General features: G+C 52.2%; 4 protein-coding genes across 4 annotated transcripts; 3 read left to right on the top strand and 1 right to left on the bottom strand.

Annotated features, from left to right (window-relative positions):
- Nucleotides 1-731: 731 nt before the first annotated feature.
- PG986_010031 (histone-fold-containing protein) lies at nt 732-1,426 on the bottom strand (the record flags this gene model as incomplete). The annotated part of the gene is made up of 3 exons (XM_066846253.1): nt 1,185-1,426; nt 843-995; nt 732-776 (listed from the first exon to the last, which is right to left on the bottom strand). The coding sequence occupies exons 1-3, from the start codon at nt 1,395-1,397 to the stop codon at nt 732-734; spliced, it is 411 nt and encodes a 136-aa protein (XP_066698651.1). The 5' UTR covers nt 1,398-1,426.
- A 2,054-nt stretch (nt 1,427-3,480) lies between these two features.
- PG986_010032 (Histone H4) lies at nt 3,481-4,009 on the top strand (the record flags this gene model as incomplete). Its single annotated transcript, XM_066846254.1, has 3 exons — nt 3,481-3,490; nt 3,630-3,767; nt 3,846-4,009. 3 exons carry the CDS (start codon nt 3,481-3,483, stop codon nt 4,007-4,009), a joined length of 312 nt encoding a protein of 103 aa, XP_066698652.1.
- A 3,216-nt stretch (nt 4,010-7,225) lies between these two features.
- On the top strand, nt 7,226-7,845 carry PG986_010033 (uncharacterized protein; the record flags this gene model as incomplete). The annotated part of the gene is made up of 2 exons (XM_066846255.1): nt 7,226-7,347; nt 7,689-7,845. The coding sequence occupies 2 exons, from the start codon at nt 7,226-7,228 to the stop codon at nt 7,843-7,845; spliced, it is 279 nt and encodes a 92-aa protein (XP_066698653.1).
- Nucleotides 7,846-12,866: 5,021 nt separating this feature from the next.
- PG986_010034 (Transcriptional regulator RPN4) lies at nt 12,867-15,038 on the top strand (the record flags this gene model as incomplete). Its single annotated transcript, XM_066846256.1, has 1 exon — nt 12,867-15,038. One exon carries the CDS (start codon nt 12,867-12,869, stop codon nt 15,036-15,038), a length of 2,172 nt encoding a protein of 723 aa, XP_066698654.1.
- Between the last annotated feature and the right edge of the window lie 1,351 nt (nt 15,039-16,389).

Raw genomic sequence — 16,389 nt, forward strand, 5'->3', positions numbered from 1 at the left:
TCATTGAAACGGAGAGCAGAGCAGGGCAGAGCAGAACTGGCTAGAAGGTGGATGGATGGATGATGATGCCTGTAACTAGATGAAGTAGCCGTAGCGTAGTCAATTTGGTATTAGCACCCATCGACTTGGTCCCACGTCGCGGTCTTTGGCCAAGATAAAGCAATGCCTACAGAGATCTTCAAGCAGATCCCAACACACGATCGTGTCGGAGATGGCCACTGGGTTACATATTCTCATGTCCAAACCATGTTGACCGCAAACCTTACATTCGTAGTGATGTTGCAAAAACCCAGGGTAGAGGGCCAGACCAACCCCGCGAAGACAACAATCGGACACCAACACAGGCAGCATTATGCGAAGAGGTCGTTGGGAAGGCATGTCGCTGACGTGATGGGGGTTTTTGGTAAGGCCGAATGGCCAAGAAAAATCACCGCGCCACTCAGAGAAGCAAGTCACAGGCAATGCAAGTAAAGACGGGTGGTTTTTGTTTCAGTTCGTATCAATTCCATTGTTCAGAGTTGCAGTCCTCGTAAGGAATCTGCCCTGTTATACAATCCATGAAGAAGGCTCGCATCTCGAGCATCAAATGTGCAAAAACAACGCAACACTAACGCCATGATTACCCTTGCCCTGTAGAAACCGTTGTCATCAAAACCATCCCATTGTGCAGATCATGAAGTGTTCATCCTCCACTATGCATCTATCCCCAGAAGACTCCAAGAGAGTCGCGCTTAGTTGCGCTCACCGCGGAGGCGGCGGGCAAGCTGGATGTCCTTCTGTAATGGTTGTTAGTAATGTGTTGCAGAGGTAAGAAGAGGGTGTAGGATGGGATTGAAACATACCGACTGGATGGTGACACGCTTGGCGTGAATGGCGCACAGGTTGGTGTCCTCGAAGAGGGAGACGAGGTAAGACTCGACGGACTCCTGGAGAGCACCGATGGCCGAGGACTGGAAGCGGAGGTCGGACTTGAAGTCCTGGGCAATCTCACGAACCTGGGAGAGGAAGTAGATGTTAGTATTGATTGATTGTAGAAGGTGGGGGGTTGGGAAGGCGCGCGTTGATTACGATCCAAGACGCGTCGCGATTGCACTTTCCGTGCAAGAAGGTGCCGCGACCGTGGAGGGAAAGGCAGGCGCGCCATGGCGATGATGGAATGTGACGATGGGAATTCAAAGACTTACCAGACGCTGGAAAGGGAGCTTGCGGATCAGGAGCTCAGTCGACTTCTGGTAGCGACGGATCTCACGAAGAGCGACGGTACCGGGCTTGTAGCGGTGAGGCTTCTTGACACCTCCGGTTGACGGGGCGGACTTGCGAGCGGCCTTGGAAGCCAGCTGCTTACGGGGAGCCTTGCCACCAGTGGACTTACGGGCGGTCTGCTTGGTGCGGGCCATTGTGATGATGGATGGTCAAGTTGGTGATGTGTGTGGTTGATGGAATAGATGGATGAAGTCTGAGAGACTGTTGAGAGATGGGAGTGTGGATTGGATTGTGGTGTGGATGAGGGAAAAGAGTTGGAGGAACGTAAGTGGTGGGGGGTGGTTAAATATCTGAAATGGCCACAGGTGGGCGTGGCTGATCTGATCTGGTTGAATGCAGTTGTTTGGCAAATAATGCGCGCTAGTGCCGAATTGGGAATGTGTGGGTGGGTGACTGATTTGTTGCCTCCCAGTAGTAGGGAAAAAAGAATTGCGGTGCTGGTTGTAAGTCAGTTGCGCGCCTAATGGAACTGCTCAATTTTCTGGGATCAGACAGGGGTGCGGTTCGTTGTCAAAGATGCGCTGCGCGTTAGGTGGGCATTTGGCATCGAAAAAAACATGGCCGAATTTCTGATTGGGTGCATCCGCCAGTCCCAGGCCCCACTCGCCGAAGCAGTCTGACTCCAGCTTTTTACTTCCCGTCCTTGGTCACAGAATCTGGGTTTAGTGCCGTATCGGCGGAATTGATTGATGGCTGGCTGCTTGCTGCATCCGAGGGCGAACAGCCAAGGTGCACTCCATGTACACAAGGCAGCAGCAGCATGTCTACCTAGGTAATGAGGGTGCATTTGATGATGCCATTATGGCTACTGGAGTTAACTACGTACTGGCTACGAGACTGGATGTATTGCAAGTTGTGTTCCTAGGTACGGCAACTACGATGTTTTCATTCAGGTTCTCCAAGTTCCGAGTGGCGTCACGTGCATGGCCAATGCCAAACACCTACCGGAGAACATATTCAGTGACATGGATGACGTGGGAAGCAACAGAAAGCCTCAGTAAGTAGGTAGTGAACACGAACACCGGCTGCAAGATTCCGGCGAGCCATGGATCTCTTCCACTCTCTGCCTGACGTAGAAGCATCCTTTCTCCGAGGCTGCGGGAAGCTTCACTTCGATAGTCACAAACAAAGAATCCGGGGATAGACGTGCAACTCTACGTGTACGTACCTGCTGCACACGGGAGAGAGGCAGGGCATGTGGAGAGCATGAAAATAGCTAGCTGTAAGGCACAACGCGTCTAGCATGTCCAAGAATCAGCTTCGGCATACCCGTCCCGGAAAGTGATTGGCTGGGTGCGCGAGCGGGATCTACAGGAAGACAGGAGAACATCGAACATCAGATTCACATGAATACTTCTGGTGGAGACGTGACTATGGGGAAGGTACAAGATGGCTGTGGTTCTCAAGAGGCTGGGCTGTGGACTGTGAGCTTGTCCCAACGCGTTACGCGTGTGGTGGTGAAGACGCGAGAGTTTTCGCTATGCAGAGAGATCAGTCACGGAAGCAATCAATCAATCTAGCAGACTGACCGCGTAGGAGTGGGGCTTCCGTGACGGGCTGGGTATGCGCTAGCCCGGATTGGGGTGTGCATGGTGGTGGTGGATTAGATGTCGATTTGCAGTTGACTTCAAGTTGCTCACCTACAATTCAATAATCTGCTGATGCCGTGCTGTGTTGTCTAAAGCTGGGTGGATCTCGCGTCTGCCGGGGGTGTTTTCCTGAGATGCATTTTCCGCATTTTCCAGGTGTCGGTCAGAACCCCCACCTTCCGAGTTGCAGGCAGGCCCCGAAGAATTAAAGTCGGCTGTCTGATTTTTGATTGGCCCCATGATCCATCAGGGCCGCAGTACGTACTGCACTTCAGGCACTACGCACGCTACAGCAGCAGTTGACGCACTTTTTTAGCGCATCCCCCTGCCCACTTCCCACCCCCTCCACACACATCTGCAGTTCCATTTGTTCCTTTGCAGGGGGGGCTCCGGCTGCTTCTCGCTCTGGCTCGTTCGAGGGGCTTGTCGGGCTCAGGCTGATCTGATTTGGAGCTGCCGCTTGATCCCGTCCATATTTAAACTTGGCCGTTTCCCCACGCTTCAACATCTCCTTCTCCCATATCCCAAACGTCAACTCCAGCAACCGACGCTTAATTGCACTCTCTACTCCCACACCCAAATCCCAACACAACACCCATTCTTTTTCTCACCCACTCCCACCTTCATAATGACTGGACGTGAGTACCACCTCTCCCCTCCTACTACTGCCGCATCCGGTCTGGTGGTGATGACTTCTTCCCGAGGTCATCGCCATCCGCCGTTGTCGAGTGGTCTCCATCCATCTTGACCATCGGTACTGACGCATCTTATCTACAGGCGGCAAGGGCGGCAAGGGTCTCGGAAAGGGCGGTGCCAAGCGCCACCGAAAGATCTTGCGCGACAACATCCAGGGTATCACGAAGCCCGCTATCCGTCGTCTCGCACGTCGTGGTGGTGTCAAGCGTATCTCAGCCAGTAAGTTCCCCTCCTAGCAGAACGCGTCTTCTCGTGTCTATCAGTCCGTGTGTCTAACGCGTCTTCCCCCCACTACAGTGATCTACGAGGAGACCCGTGGTGTCCTGAAGTCCTTCCTTGAGGGTGTCATCCGTGACGCCGTCACCTACACTGAGCACGCCAAGCGCAAGACCGTCACATCTCTCGATGTCGTCTACGCCCTGAAGCGTCAAGGCCGCACCCTGTACGGTTTCGGTGGTTAAAGCAAAGCAAGCGTTGGGTCCACACATACTGTTGGAAGGTGTTCTGGTTTCACGTCTGTTACGAAAGTCATTTCTTGCGATGGCCGCAAATTATTTCTGCACAGTGGCTTGGGCATGACGAATCATGGGATTTGGGTTCTTGATTTTTTAAGGGTGTTCTGATCACACGAAGTGTACCATAAGGGAATGGGGGTTTCTACTATAAGGATTGTCCGACGAGGCATAATCAATCCGACAGGAACATTGAGAAATAAGCAAACAAACTAAACACTTAACGTCTTTTCCCCTCTGCATCGTACTGTCTTCTACTCTGTATTTTGTAAACTGGCGCGTCTTGCTGTCTCTGTCTCGGAAGGCAACCAAACTTGTAGGTCAACACGCGCTGGTCTGGCGCGTTGCACGATTTCGAGCATGTTTTCTTGTGCAGGTGTGGCTGCCACATGTATCAATACGGTAAGATGGCCTTGCCCGATGTGGCTCATTTCCCGATGCTGTAGATGATGAATACACCACATGATAAGAAAAGTCTACCTAGAGTTCAAGTAGTATGAGTCATTTAGCGGACCCAAATTCGGTTGGATGGACGTTGTGAGTCACCTGTGGATTGCTTGCTGCTGAACCATCGTGGTGGGTGGTGTTATCGTTGCCAAGTAGAGATGTGTCGTGAGGCTGCACGTAGCCGAGGCTGTGCCCCAGCCTCGCATCATGAGATTTGCCGCTTGATAACACAACCGACCATTTTGGCTATTGAATTAATATATGCGATGAGTCACTATTCCCTAGTTCTGTGACTTGATCCAACTAGTGAGAATGTAATTTTTGGAAATCTTATGTTGGGTGTTGCTCGGTTTCGTGGTGCGTGCTGAGATGTTTGTGGTGAATCGCACTTGCATGGGCTGCAGCCTACAAACATCTCGATCCCGGCAGGCATCCAAGCATCTCTTCCGTGAATGAGATGCCATTTGTGTGGACTGTACTAATACCGAGGTTCTATGAGTTGCGTTCATGCGGCTTGGTGTGGTGCGAATGGAACATGTCGAATTTGGTGTCTTAATTCGCCATTTGAAATGTGAAGTTGTGATTCTCCAAGAGGTATTTACCATACATAGCACATGAAAAATAGGTTCTGATAGTTACACCATAACACTAAATTTGTAAGCATCTCGTCGTCTATATTCTCTATCTTATTTACCTCCTTGCATTTCATGCACGGCTGGGTAGTCCTCTGTCAGTTGACGATGTTGTCCAACCGGTGCACTCGTGGGTTGATGATATCCATGCCTGTGTGAACCATGTCGATATATGGCATATCAACATGCCATGCTTGGCTAGCAATTCTGTCTGCTGGTACTGATACTACGTACATGACATCATGTTCGGTGGCCGTTGCGGAAAATCACGGGTTGGGTTGAGTATGCTGGTAGCGAGTCTGGTTTTGACTCACCACCGAAACATAAGTCATAAGATCACGTAAACGGGTCACAACCCCGTATCCTACAGAATCTTCATGCCACCTTTGCAACAAAATGTTCAGTTTACCGCATGTCTGGTTGTTGCCTATACAGGAAACACCTGCTTCCCACTCCTGTGTGCCAAACCCAGAACCAGACATGAAATATCGACATGGCAACTATGTCATCAAGCTCATGACATCGGACTGCCACTATAACTGTACTCTCACATATTTGTGTCCGCAACTTGCTTCTTTTCTACATTAAAAAACTCGGATGAAACTTGCACCGTTACTAGTCGTGTATTCATTCGCATACTATTTCATTCCACTACCTCGACATGTGGTTAAATTATTAACCATCTCGTTTGCGACTAGTCCTCGTCATTAGAAGAGACATTGTGTGTATGTGTGGCCATACCCAACATGCAACGAGTGCCCTGAATATAGAAAGCTCTCGTCAAGTATGTCCAACCTCTGCTGACAATGAAATGTTCACACCGTGAGTAAACCTGGTTTTTCCACGCGTGGCAATGTTGTTCGATGAACTGTTGTAGAAGTCTTATCATAGCAGACGTGTTATTAGTCTTGCAGTATTTCTACTGTATCACTGCCATATCCAGTTTCGTTCCCTTGGTATATGTGTATATCTCGAAATAGTCCATTGCATTCGACATGATGGTTGGGAAGGACCAGAACACCTACCGAGATCGATCAAAAATTTGCCAAAACACACTCCATGATATACTTGACACGGAACCCTCGCCGTGAATTACTGGCGGCAGGTCATGATCCGAGATATTATGGGCGACTCACTTGGTGGCAGCGCCGGAGCGTCGGTATCTATTTTGCCTGTCGATACAAACACCTTCGTATTGGAAGTATCAAATGTCTACAGTATGGATGTAGCCTGCCGGAAGCACTTTGAGTTGGATTAAACTACGTGTAAAGCTGGATACTATCAGGGATGTTGTGGTTGGTGTTTAGTTGCTTCAGTCATCTCCTCGATCCTAGGTTTCAGGACGTCTTCCTTCTGTCTGGAGGCCGAACTACATATATAACCACTACAGTACGTTGAAGATTGGAATACGTTACTCGCGACCTAAGGCATCATAAATGACAATGCGATATGGGTTCCCACACTGGACTGGGGTGCGTACTAGGTTGGGTTTGGACGGTTGTCAACAGCATAAGAACTTGCAGATAGCCGACTCGCCTGGCACCAGCGACACCAGGGCTTCCAGCAGGCAGCAATCAAGACACTTACTGAAAGAACGTATGCCATGAAGGCTGCACGAATAGAAACCGATACAGCATCGACCGGCTCAACCATACCCACGGCCCTTCGCTGTACACTCGTCGACCACACCCAGGGTACCGCTACTTGCACTGAACCATACAGCACACGACAGATCACGCCGACTCGGAGCACTATATGACAGCAATGCAGCAAAACCAATAGACACAGAGGAAAGAGTCATGACACGGGCTGAGCTGAACTGCGCCGCGAAAAGGGGGCGCTTGCAAGGGATGTTCCGCAATACACACGAAGAACCCTCTTCAGCTCTCCACCTGAGCAGCACATGTATAACATCTCGCATCTCGAAAGTGAAGCTGTATCGTCCAACTTACGAGAGTCGGTCGGGTCGAACGGCTGGCACACGAGGCTCGTGTACAAGCCTGGGTTGTGTGCAGAAAGTGCTTGTTGGCTGCTTCTACGACTACTTGGCTTCACCGCAATGCAATCCACAGTTTCACCATCCACCATGCGCCAAGAAAAGAGGCTGCCATCGGCTCTGGTGCAGACCGAGTATGCGAAGCCGGAGGCCTTCCTCGTATCTGATCACGATGGTTGTGCGACTTGGCTTGTCGTCAATGCGAGCCGTGAGTAGGCGGTCGCGCGTGTGTCTGTCTCTGTGGCTGAGTTGAAAGTGGACATGGCAACTACCACAGAGTGCTTGCTCAACAAACCGTTGGCATGAAGTATCTTTGCGAGTCCAGAACACCTCCTCCCTTGGTTTCTCGATCCCAACAGACAAAAGAATAGACGAAGATATTCCGGGACCCCCTTTTTTTCTCTCTCTCGCTCTCTCTGGATACGACGAGCTGAAAGCCGAGGCGCGCCTGTCGCTGTCGGTTCAAGGCGCGATGCATGCAGGTTCGAGCCGTCCGCGTCCGTCCATGCAGATGCCATGTTACAGTGGCTGAGCCCAATTTTGCCCATTCTAGACGCCATCCGCCCACCGTCGAACCCCTCCCCGCAATCGACCAGTCAACCGACGGGAGGGCTTTTTCACTGGAGAACAGCTACTGCAAGCAGCTGCTGCGCCTCACCTTGACAGCGCCTAGCCCGCACCCGCCGAAAGCCGCCGAGCGAGAGGGTTAGGCGACGAACGCATTTCCTCTCTTTCACGCCGGTGCTACGCGACAGCCTGCGTCCAAGACATTTCTCCCTGTCGGTCGGAGCGATTGCGGTTCCTCGCGAAACGAGACTTTGGCGCAGCCCGCAGCACGTCTGCCACGTGGGTAGCAAAAGCGAATCCATGTCGAGTTGAAAGCCACCTACTGTATGTAGACCTACCTGCTCTGCTTGAACATTCGCCTCCCCCTGTCCCCAGTCAGCGATCCCGCGGAGGACAAGGGTATCACGGCGCATCTTGTACGGTAAGGCTGTGTAGATTATGCAGTTGTTTCGATGCAAGCGACAAGAGATCTCTTTACCACCGTCGACTACCGGATACGGGAAGTACATGTAGATAGATATGCTATCAAAGGATACGATACGCCTGCTGTATGCCTCAACGAAGAGTACAACGAGCCCAATGGTTGTATTAGTCATGCGAGCAGTAAAGCAAGCCCTCCGGACGATGCTGCAGCTGTGTATGCACATGCATTTTGGATGAGTTCATATTCACAGCACATCAAGTGTTCACCGTTGACTCAACCAACTGCGTGGAAGGCTCGTATCTAGAAGTTGTCCGAATTCGGTGCAAGGTCGGGCCTTAATCCAATATGGTTGTGTAACTCGAATGTGCATTTTTAGATGATGCTCCTCGAATGAATGTAGTTTCGATTGCCGGTCTGGGACATGATCAGAGAAAACGAAGAACCCCATCTCTGTCTGGGCCGTCGCGAAATGGGGGAAAGACGCGCAAAGTTTAGCGACCGGCCGACAGACACGGGCTGACCGACAGAAACGTGGTGCAACGAGCGCTGAATTTAGTAACAGTTCCGCATTCAACCCCCCACCGCCCACACAACCACCCACACCACTCACAGGCGCTCGCTTGACCGTTAGCGGGCCTATTCGGATTCCAGATCTCCGGGACAGATCTAGTTCAGCCCATCAAGCCTCAGAAGGGTTCTCCCTATACGGGCAAAAGATTCTACGATGCTGGCTGCTGCAGCAGTCGATGGGCGCCTCTCAGCTGAGAATAGTGATGAAGGGCGGTACGACTGCACGATCTATTGCATGCATAGAAGTTCTAGAAACCAAGTCAATGCGCGAAGTGATCGATTCAGCTAATGACCTTCTTTCTACCTTCTATTTTTGCCCCAATCAGGCAAATATATATAAAACCGAAAGTACTTAACATATGACACCCACGTGGTATAGCCTGGGGCTATTTTGATATTCCAAATCAGCCACCAACAGCACCCCATCTGTGCAGAGGCGGTCTGAAGTGGCGGATATAGAATCTGTTCTTATGATAATGAGTAAAGCAAGTCAATTGCCGAGCGTGGTGAACAGTAATCGCTTCACCGCGGCCGGTCCACCGGGCGCACAACCTCCCAGAGCCCGAACTGCGGTGGACCGTAATGACAAATGCAAGATTCATGACGGGCTCAACTTAAGCCTCGTTCATGGTGTGTCTAGCTCTTGGCGTCAACGCGTACAATGCCGTGTAGATGCCATTGCTGCCGTCATGGATTGCGGCTTATGCAATCCTTTGGCATCCGTATATCCGGAGCCGCGGAGAAAGACGTGTGCAACTCTCGGACTCGTAATCATGTAAACCATCTGCATATGCGAAAGATTCGTCTACGTATGCGCGCAGTAGGAGAAAAGAGTGTCGTCGTGGACTGTCTTTTTTTCTTCTTCTCTCTCTCCTCGTTCTCCATTGAAGGCTGCGCATCGGCGTTTAGAGAGAACGCGATATAGCGAGCTGGATGGAATTGCTGCTGAAATCTAGAATGTTCGGATAGCGTACCCACTCGCTGAACCCCGGCACCGATCTTCTTTGCCCGTTCCATCGGCTTAGACACACGGCTGCAGAGGGACACAAAAAACCGACAGTTCGTTTTCTGCTCTCCCTGCAGGTAAGCTAGGTAGGCTATAGCAGCAGCTATGTTTCGGAGAATCCGCCGTCGTATCATTCATTTTTACGTTTACTACGACTGAGGGATAGGAATAGCATCAAGTAAAACCAATGCAACGTGCCATTATTAACAAGAAATAACATAATTTGCGACTCATCTTCACTCAGCTCAGCCCTATGATGAGCAATGCGAGATGATCTGTAAGAGTATTACGAGCGAGGCTGCCTGGGAAATTCCAAATGCCCGACCTGATTACTCATTCAGGCCGAATTGCCATGCGGACGTTGAATGTCGGATTACGATAGCTCCGAAGGGCGTTTGGGAATTCACAGGATGGGCTTATGAAATTGCTGACCGATGCATTACATACTGGATCATATCATACAAAATCGACCACCCGGAGATGCAGACTTATGCAGTCACCGTTGCAATGGCATGGGAAGAGAAAGGAGCGAGCAAACATGCCCCCTTCCGCCAGAGGTTGTAAACCAATTAATCGATTGCTTGCCTGTTCCTGGCCTGACATGCAGGTTCAGCTCAGCTACCCCAGATGATTCACGAGGCTGTGTCAGCAGAGACCAATGCAGATGCACGCCTCCTAGTCAGTCAGATCTAATAAACCTGCGAACTAGGCAGGGCAGGGCTGATGACTGGATTGGCGAGACGGGACCCTTGCTGAACCCACGATACCTCCATAGGTCAAGTGCTTAGATAGCCGCCAGGCCCAGCCCTGTGCTATTGGTATGCTAGTTTGCACTGGGCATCCCATTCAGGACACCGTCGGATGGGCATTCCGGAAGGAGAGGGCCGCGACCATTACAAGTTTTGGTTTTTGCCTCGGTATAGAGTCATACCCAAAACCTTGCATGGCCCATTCCACGTATGCCGTGGTTCCACCGGATAGGGCGGAGATTCTGGTGCTGCGGTGGTGGTCCAGCCTCGAGAGGGACGTGTGGCGCACATGCGAATCCAAAGACGTGGCCCCTTGTGTGGCTTGCATTGAGTTGTCGCGTGGATCTGTGGCAGTGCAGTGGGTTTTCTTCCAGCAGGGGACAAAGCAGACAAGTCACACCAATCTACCCAAATGTACCGGGATGAGGTTGTCTCTTTTTTCCCTGGCGAGATCTGGCAACCTTTCGAACGTTGCACGTAAGGTCGAACGAGTAAGCGATCTACGGGCTGGCTCCCGGGGAGAATTCGGGAAAGTTCTTAGCGCATCAGGCCTGGCCTGATTGCTGGGTTTTCAAGAGCGTCGGGGACCTCCGGGAACACGAGGCTTGTCGCTTTCGAGGTGTGCCATGCCCCGAGTCTCCTATGCAGCAAGTAAGGAGATATGCAGACCTTGAGGATTTTTTATTCTTTTTTTATTCTTCGGTTTGTTTGTCGCATCGCAGTTCGCTTCCTTCTTTCGACGAGATCAAAGTACCGTACACAGCCCCTTCCTCCCCATTGGTCCATTGGGTAATTGGGCAATTGGACAGCCGTTCTGTCAACAAAGCGTTTGGCATCTATCAAGTTCTCTCTGGCCCGTTGGGCGCAAGGCGGCTTGGTATGCCGTATCCCATTGACTGGCCGTGTCTTTGTGTATAGTTACGTGCTTACCTAATCATCAATAAACGAGACTAACTGACGTATTCTCCGATGTGCCGAGGTATGGATGCCCTATGCAGAGAGAGAGAGAGAGACAGCCGCTGGAGGGACCGGTCATACGGTCATGGGCCATGCCACAGTATGAAACAGCGAGACGGTGGTCTGGTAGGGCATACCCAGATGGACCATGGACATTCGACGGGCTACGGGCTACGGGCTAGATTACACAAGCAATTTGATCCATCCAAGCACTTCTGTTTCTCTGTCAGGCCGCCCACGGAAACGGTGGGAAGGCCCTTGGCACTGGCGGGAGATGGGTCAATAACGGCATGACGGATTGATTGGGTGATTATGGGCGGGTGGTGGGGGATGCCGTCGTACCCATGTCGACACTGGGAGGTAGCTTGTACTCCGACCTCACTACGTAGCAGCGACCGTCAGTGTTCGCGCGCGCGCCCGCCCAGAGCCGAGCCAACGACCCCTGCAAGCTACGTCACGCAGCAGCCCAGATTCCCGAATTGAACAAAGCAAAAAGTGTGTGTGTGCGAGGGAGTGTAACATTTCATCAATTTGCTTCTGCGCCGGAGGGCTTCAATCGCATTGCATCGCATCGCATGTATACAGACAAGAGTCGGAGACTTGGAAGAAGAAAAGAGTCAATAAATAGATCTGTATAAATAATCAGACAGTCATCTTGGGCAAATCTGCTTATATGGGCTCTTCAGGCAGCAAGCACTTCCACATCCAGCAAGCAACGCCATCGAGCTGACAACAACTACTGCCTAGTTCCTTCCTCGACCACTCACCCGGAACAAACGCCGCGAGACCAGTTGACGACTACCAGTGGTGGCAGTCGACGCTTTGCGGCATAACCCCGACGAGACTTAGCTAAGCAGCACAGAAAGAGAGGCAGAGAGGAGCGAGAGGCCCGACAAAGGGAAAAGAGTCATCACCAAGGAGCGGCTTGGGCGAACCACATGACCTCAGGACCCTCAAAGAAGATACGTACCCGTCCTTGGACCTGACGTTGCGTCGAGTGCGTAGAGGATACAAGTACCCACCAAAGCGACCGGCCCTACCCAGATCGGCTTTTTATCTCGAGGGGCCCTTTTCTTTTTCCCACCCGGACAAGGGTCGTCCCTGCCCATTCTCCAAGCTTGGCCTGTCGACTACGCAAAGGGTACTTCGGTACTTGGCCGCCAGCTCCCTCTACCCAGGACCCTTTTTATAAAAGAATCGCCACGCCACTTACACCACTTACACCCAGCTCCTACTGCTCCTACTACCAATACTCATAACCATTACCCCCACACAACAGCACTCATCTTGATCTCGAACACGAGCTACCTCCTTACTGTACTATCTACTATCCGTATCCGACTGTCTGTCTACAAGAGTACCCGGAAACCTTCTTTTGTGTTCCCTCCGGACCATCCTCCCAGATCTCAGATCCGACTGGCAAATATATTCGACATCATTCCACCCACACACAACATAATGATGCTTGCTCATCAACAGTATACTCCTTCGAGAACGAACCACTTACAAAACCACCACAACAACCAGTCCTCTTTTACCTTCGACTCGACACAATATACAAACAACTTCCCGACGACAACTTCCAACGCCACATCATTGCCACTTTCCACCACACCTTTCGTTGGAGGCCTACCAGCCCGTGGCAACTACAACATTAACAAGCTGAACAAGGTCCCATCCTTGACGACCGAGTCGATCGAGTCCGCAGCCAACAGCAACACCAACAACCTGAACCAAGTGCCAGACCTAATGCCTTCCGAGCCCTCTTGGTTACTGCAGGGGCAGCAGCAGACTCCTCGTGCTGCCCACCGGTTAGGACACCAGCGCGAATCGTCCCTGTCCTCCTTGGGGTCCAATGGTCCAGCGTCGCCCTTCAACGCCAACATCTCCAATCCTCAGATCGCCGTAACGGACTCGACAAGCGACGGCTACCACGATCTTACGGCAGGTGGAGATGGAAACTACTCCTACCAGTTGGGCAAGCAGCCCGTGACTCTCAACGACTCCTTCTACACAGCGCTGCAGCAGTCTTTTGGCAACACCCACCACGACACAACATTACTGGCCGACAGCCTGCCCAACATGTCTGGTTCGCAGCCGCAGCAACCGAATACCCGACTTCTCCCGGCTCCCGACTTCTCCCCGATTGGGTCCAGTACGAGGTCAAACGCCAGGTCGGTGGCGAGCTCGGGCTCGACGGTAGGCGGTGACTCACCCGCCACGCCATCGTATCACGAGCCTGAGGATTCAAACACTCAACGGAGGCGAAAGAATGGTGAGACCTCCTCGGAACTCCCGATACCCCTTCAGTATTTCCTCGACGAGCTTGATCTCAATTCCACTTCACACTTCTTCGGACATGAAGACAACAGCTGCTTACAAGATTTCTCGAATGATATAGCCTACGGCAACAACCCGAACATGCCCAAGCTTGACCGGACCATGACAGACATCTACAGCGACGAACTGTACAGTCCAAGCTTCACCATCACGTCGGCATCCCCTGCAGCTCAGAGCCAGCTAGCGATGTCGCCTACCAACGACCTCTTCGCGCAGAGACTCCAGGCTGCCAACAGCCAGCACCTGAGCGCGACTCAGTCGCCTACCTCGTCATCTTCGCACTCGCCATTCAGACACGGCTCGCCCCTCGCCCCTTCTCTCAATGACTTTGCGCAGCCGCAGCATCAGCAGCAAAACCAGCAGCAGCAGCAGCAAAAGGCGCAGCAGGTCCGGATCAGCTCGGCACAGCAGCAACGTGAGAAGATAAAGCAAGAGCAGGATGCGAAGGCTTTGCAGCAGCATCTTGCGCGCAACGCCTTGAGCCAGCAGCAGGGAACCCCCAATACCATTTCGCCCAAGGACGCAATGCTCGAGTTTAACGACAGTGATGACTCGAACTTCCCGCTCTTCCCTCCTCAGGAGACCAACAAGTTCCACATGGAGCAGATGACCAAGCCCGCGCCGCAGCAGCAGAGCCACGTCTTCTCCACAGCCCCCGAGACGGCCTTGCAAAGCGCCTTCAACTTTAGCATGCCCACCAGCATTCAAATACCGCAGCAGTATCCTTTCATCTCCCGCTCGAACCAGCAGCAGGCTACCCCGTCTGTCTCCACTTTCTCCAGGATGAGTTCGGCCGACAGCAACGGATCTGACATGACCAACATGTCTACGCCGCAAAGACCCGCTAAAACTACGGCCGACGGAGGCACTTACACCTGTACTTACCACGGGTGCACGCTGAGGTTTGAGACTCCCGCGCTGCTGCAAAAGCACAAGCGGGAGGGACACCGACAGGCGAATGCGCTGCATACTGCCCGTGCCGTTTCTGCAGCGGTGTCTTCACCCGGCGTCCCCGATACGCTACTGGGCAGCCAGGCTGGTCCCCATCGTTGCGACCGCATCAACCCCAGCACCGGCAAGCCTTGCGCTACGGTGTTTTCGCGCCCTTACGATCTTACGAGACACGAGGATACGATTCACAACGCACGCAAGCAAAAGGTGCGCTGCAACCTCTGCACGGAGGAGAAGACGTTCAGCCGCGCCGATGCACTTACCAGACACTACCGGGTGTGCCATCCGGACGTGGAGTTCCCGGGGAAGCACCGCCGTCGCGGAGGATCCGCCCTGTGAATGGGCTCCTGAACAATGAGCATAGCCAGTCACTATGCGACGATTCTAGAGCGTTCCAGCGATCCAGCACAGGCCGAGTGCGCCAGATCCTGGAAAAGGGTGGGGCCAGCGGAGCTTGTACTTCTTTTTTCTGGAGAAGTACAGAAGACCCTGATTTCAGGCTCAACGTCAATATGCAGGGACTTGCTGCAGGGCGTGACGCGGGCTAGCCGGAAGCGGCAGGGATCGGCGGGAAGCTCGGGCTTTTCATCACCACTGGAACCTTGGGGGAAGCTTGGATTCCCACTATGGGAAGGGGGGACGAGAGCGCGTGTTTCCATTGGGCGGCCGCTTGGCCGGCCATGACGTCAACCCCCCTCCCGCCGCTCGAATCGAGGTCGGAGACAGCATCACCACCTACATCATAGGCGGCTGGATTGCTTCATGGCCGTCTCATGGACCCGTGCCCGTTTCCATTTCGGGACCACTTCCCTTGCTCCCCGTCGCTGGCCCAACGCAGCATGATGTGGTACCAGCGTCATGGAAGCTCGACATCATCCGACCACCTACCGTTTTGTTGGGATGCACTGCAGCAGCGACCGCACTGCACCACCGCACGCGCACCGTTTTTGACAAATGGCGCCCGTATATCATCATAACTATCCTTTTTTTTTCTTCTGCTGCTTTTTGCTTTGCGTGTCCACCTCACCTGGACATCCAGGCTGTTTCATCCATTTAAGCGGGCGTTATCTGGGGGAGGTCCCCCTCACGACCACGTTTTGTACTATGCCATTTCCATCGGGATCGAACCTCCTTCGAATATAGACATGGGCTACCAAGAATGGTTTTTAACGACAGCGTATGCGATGTGGAATTTTGGATTTGGAAAAAAACTTGTACTTCTAATGACCATTGTTTTCTCCTGTATATTTATCATGTATTACGATGTATACTTCTCTATAGTATATCACGACAGAAGTTTGTGAGGGACGAATGTAGGATACGGGTCAGCTGGCACTTCAAAATTAGAGAGAAGAAAAAAAAAGAATGGCGTGGAATCACGAATTATGACCTGATCCAGAACAAAAGGCTGCATTGCAATGGCTGATGACGATGGTTGATGATGGGACGTTTCAATTTTTCAGCGGGTGGAAATGAGCGAAACAGCCAGCCGATGGGCGATGGGAGGGGCAGCAAGCCATTGGCATTGGCATCGGCATCGGCATGGGCATCGGCCAGGAAGAGGGAGCTATTGACGAGTGAAACAGCTCATATCGTACTATGGGCGAGCCATCCCATTGACATCAATCACCTGCACCACTGAAATCTTCTCTCTCGTGTGCGCATGATTGCAGATGACCAGCAACATTGC

Source organism: Apiospora aurea (genome assembly GCF_038362705.1).
Source record: "Apiospora aurea strain CBS 24483 chromosome Unknown utg000006l_segment0_segment0, whole genome shotgun sequence".
NCBI lineage: Eukaryota > Fungi > Ascomycota > Sordariomycetes > Amphisphaeriales > Apiosporaceae > Apiospora > Apiospora aurea.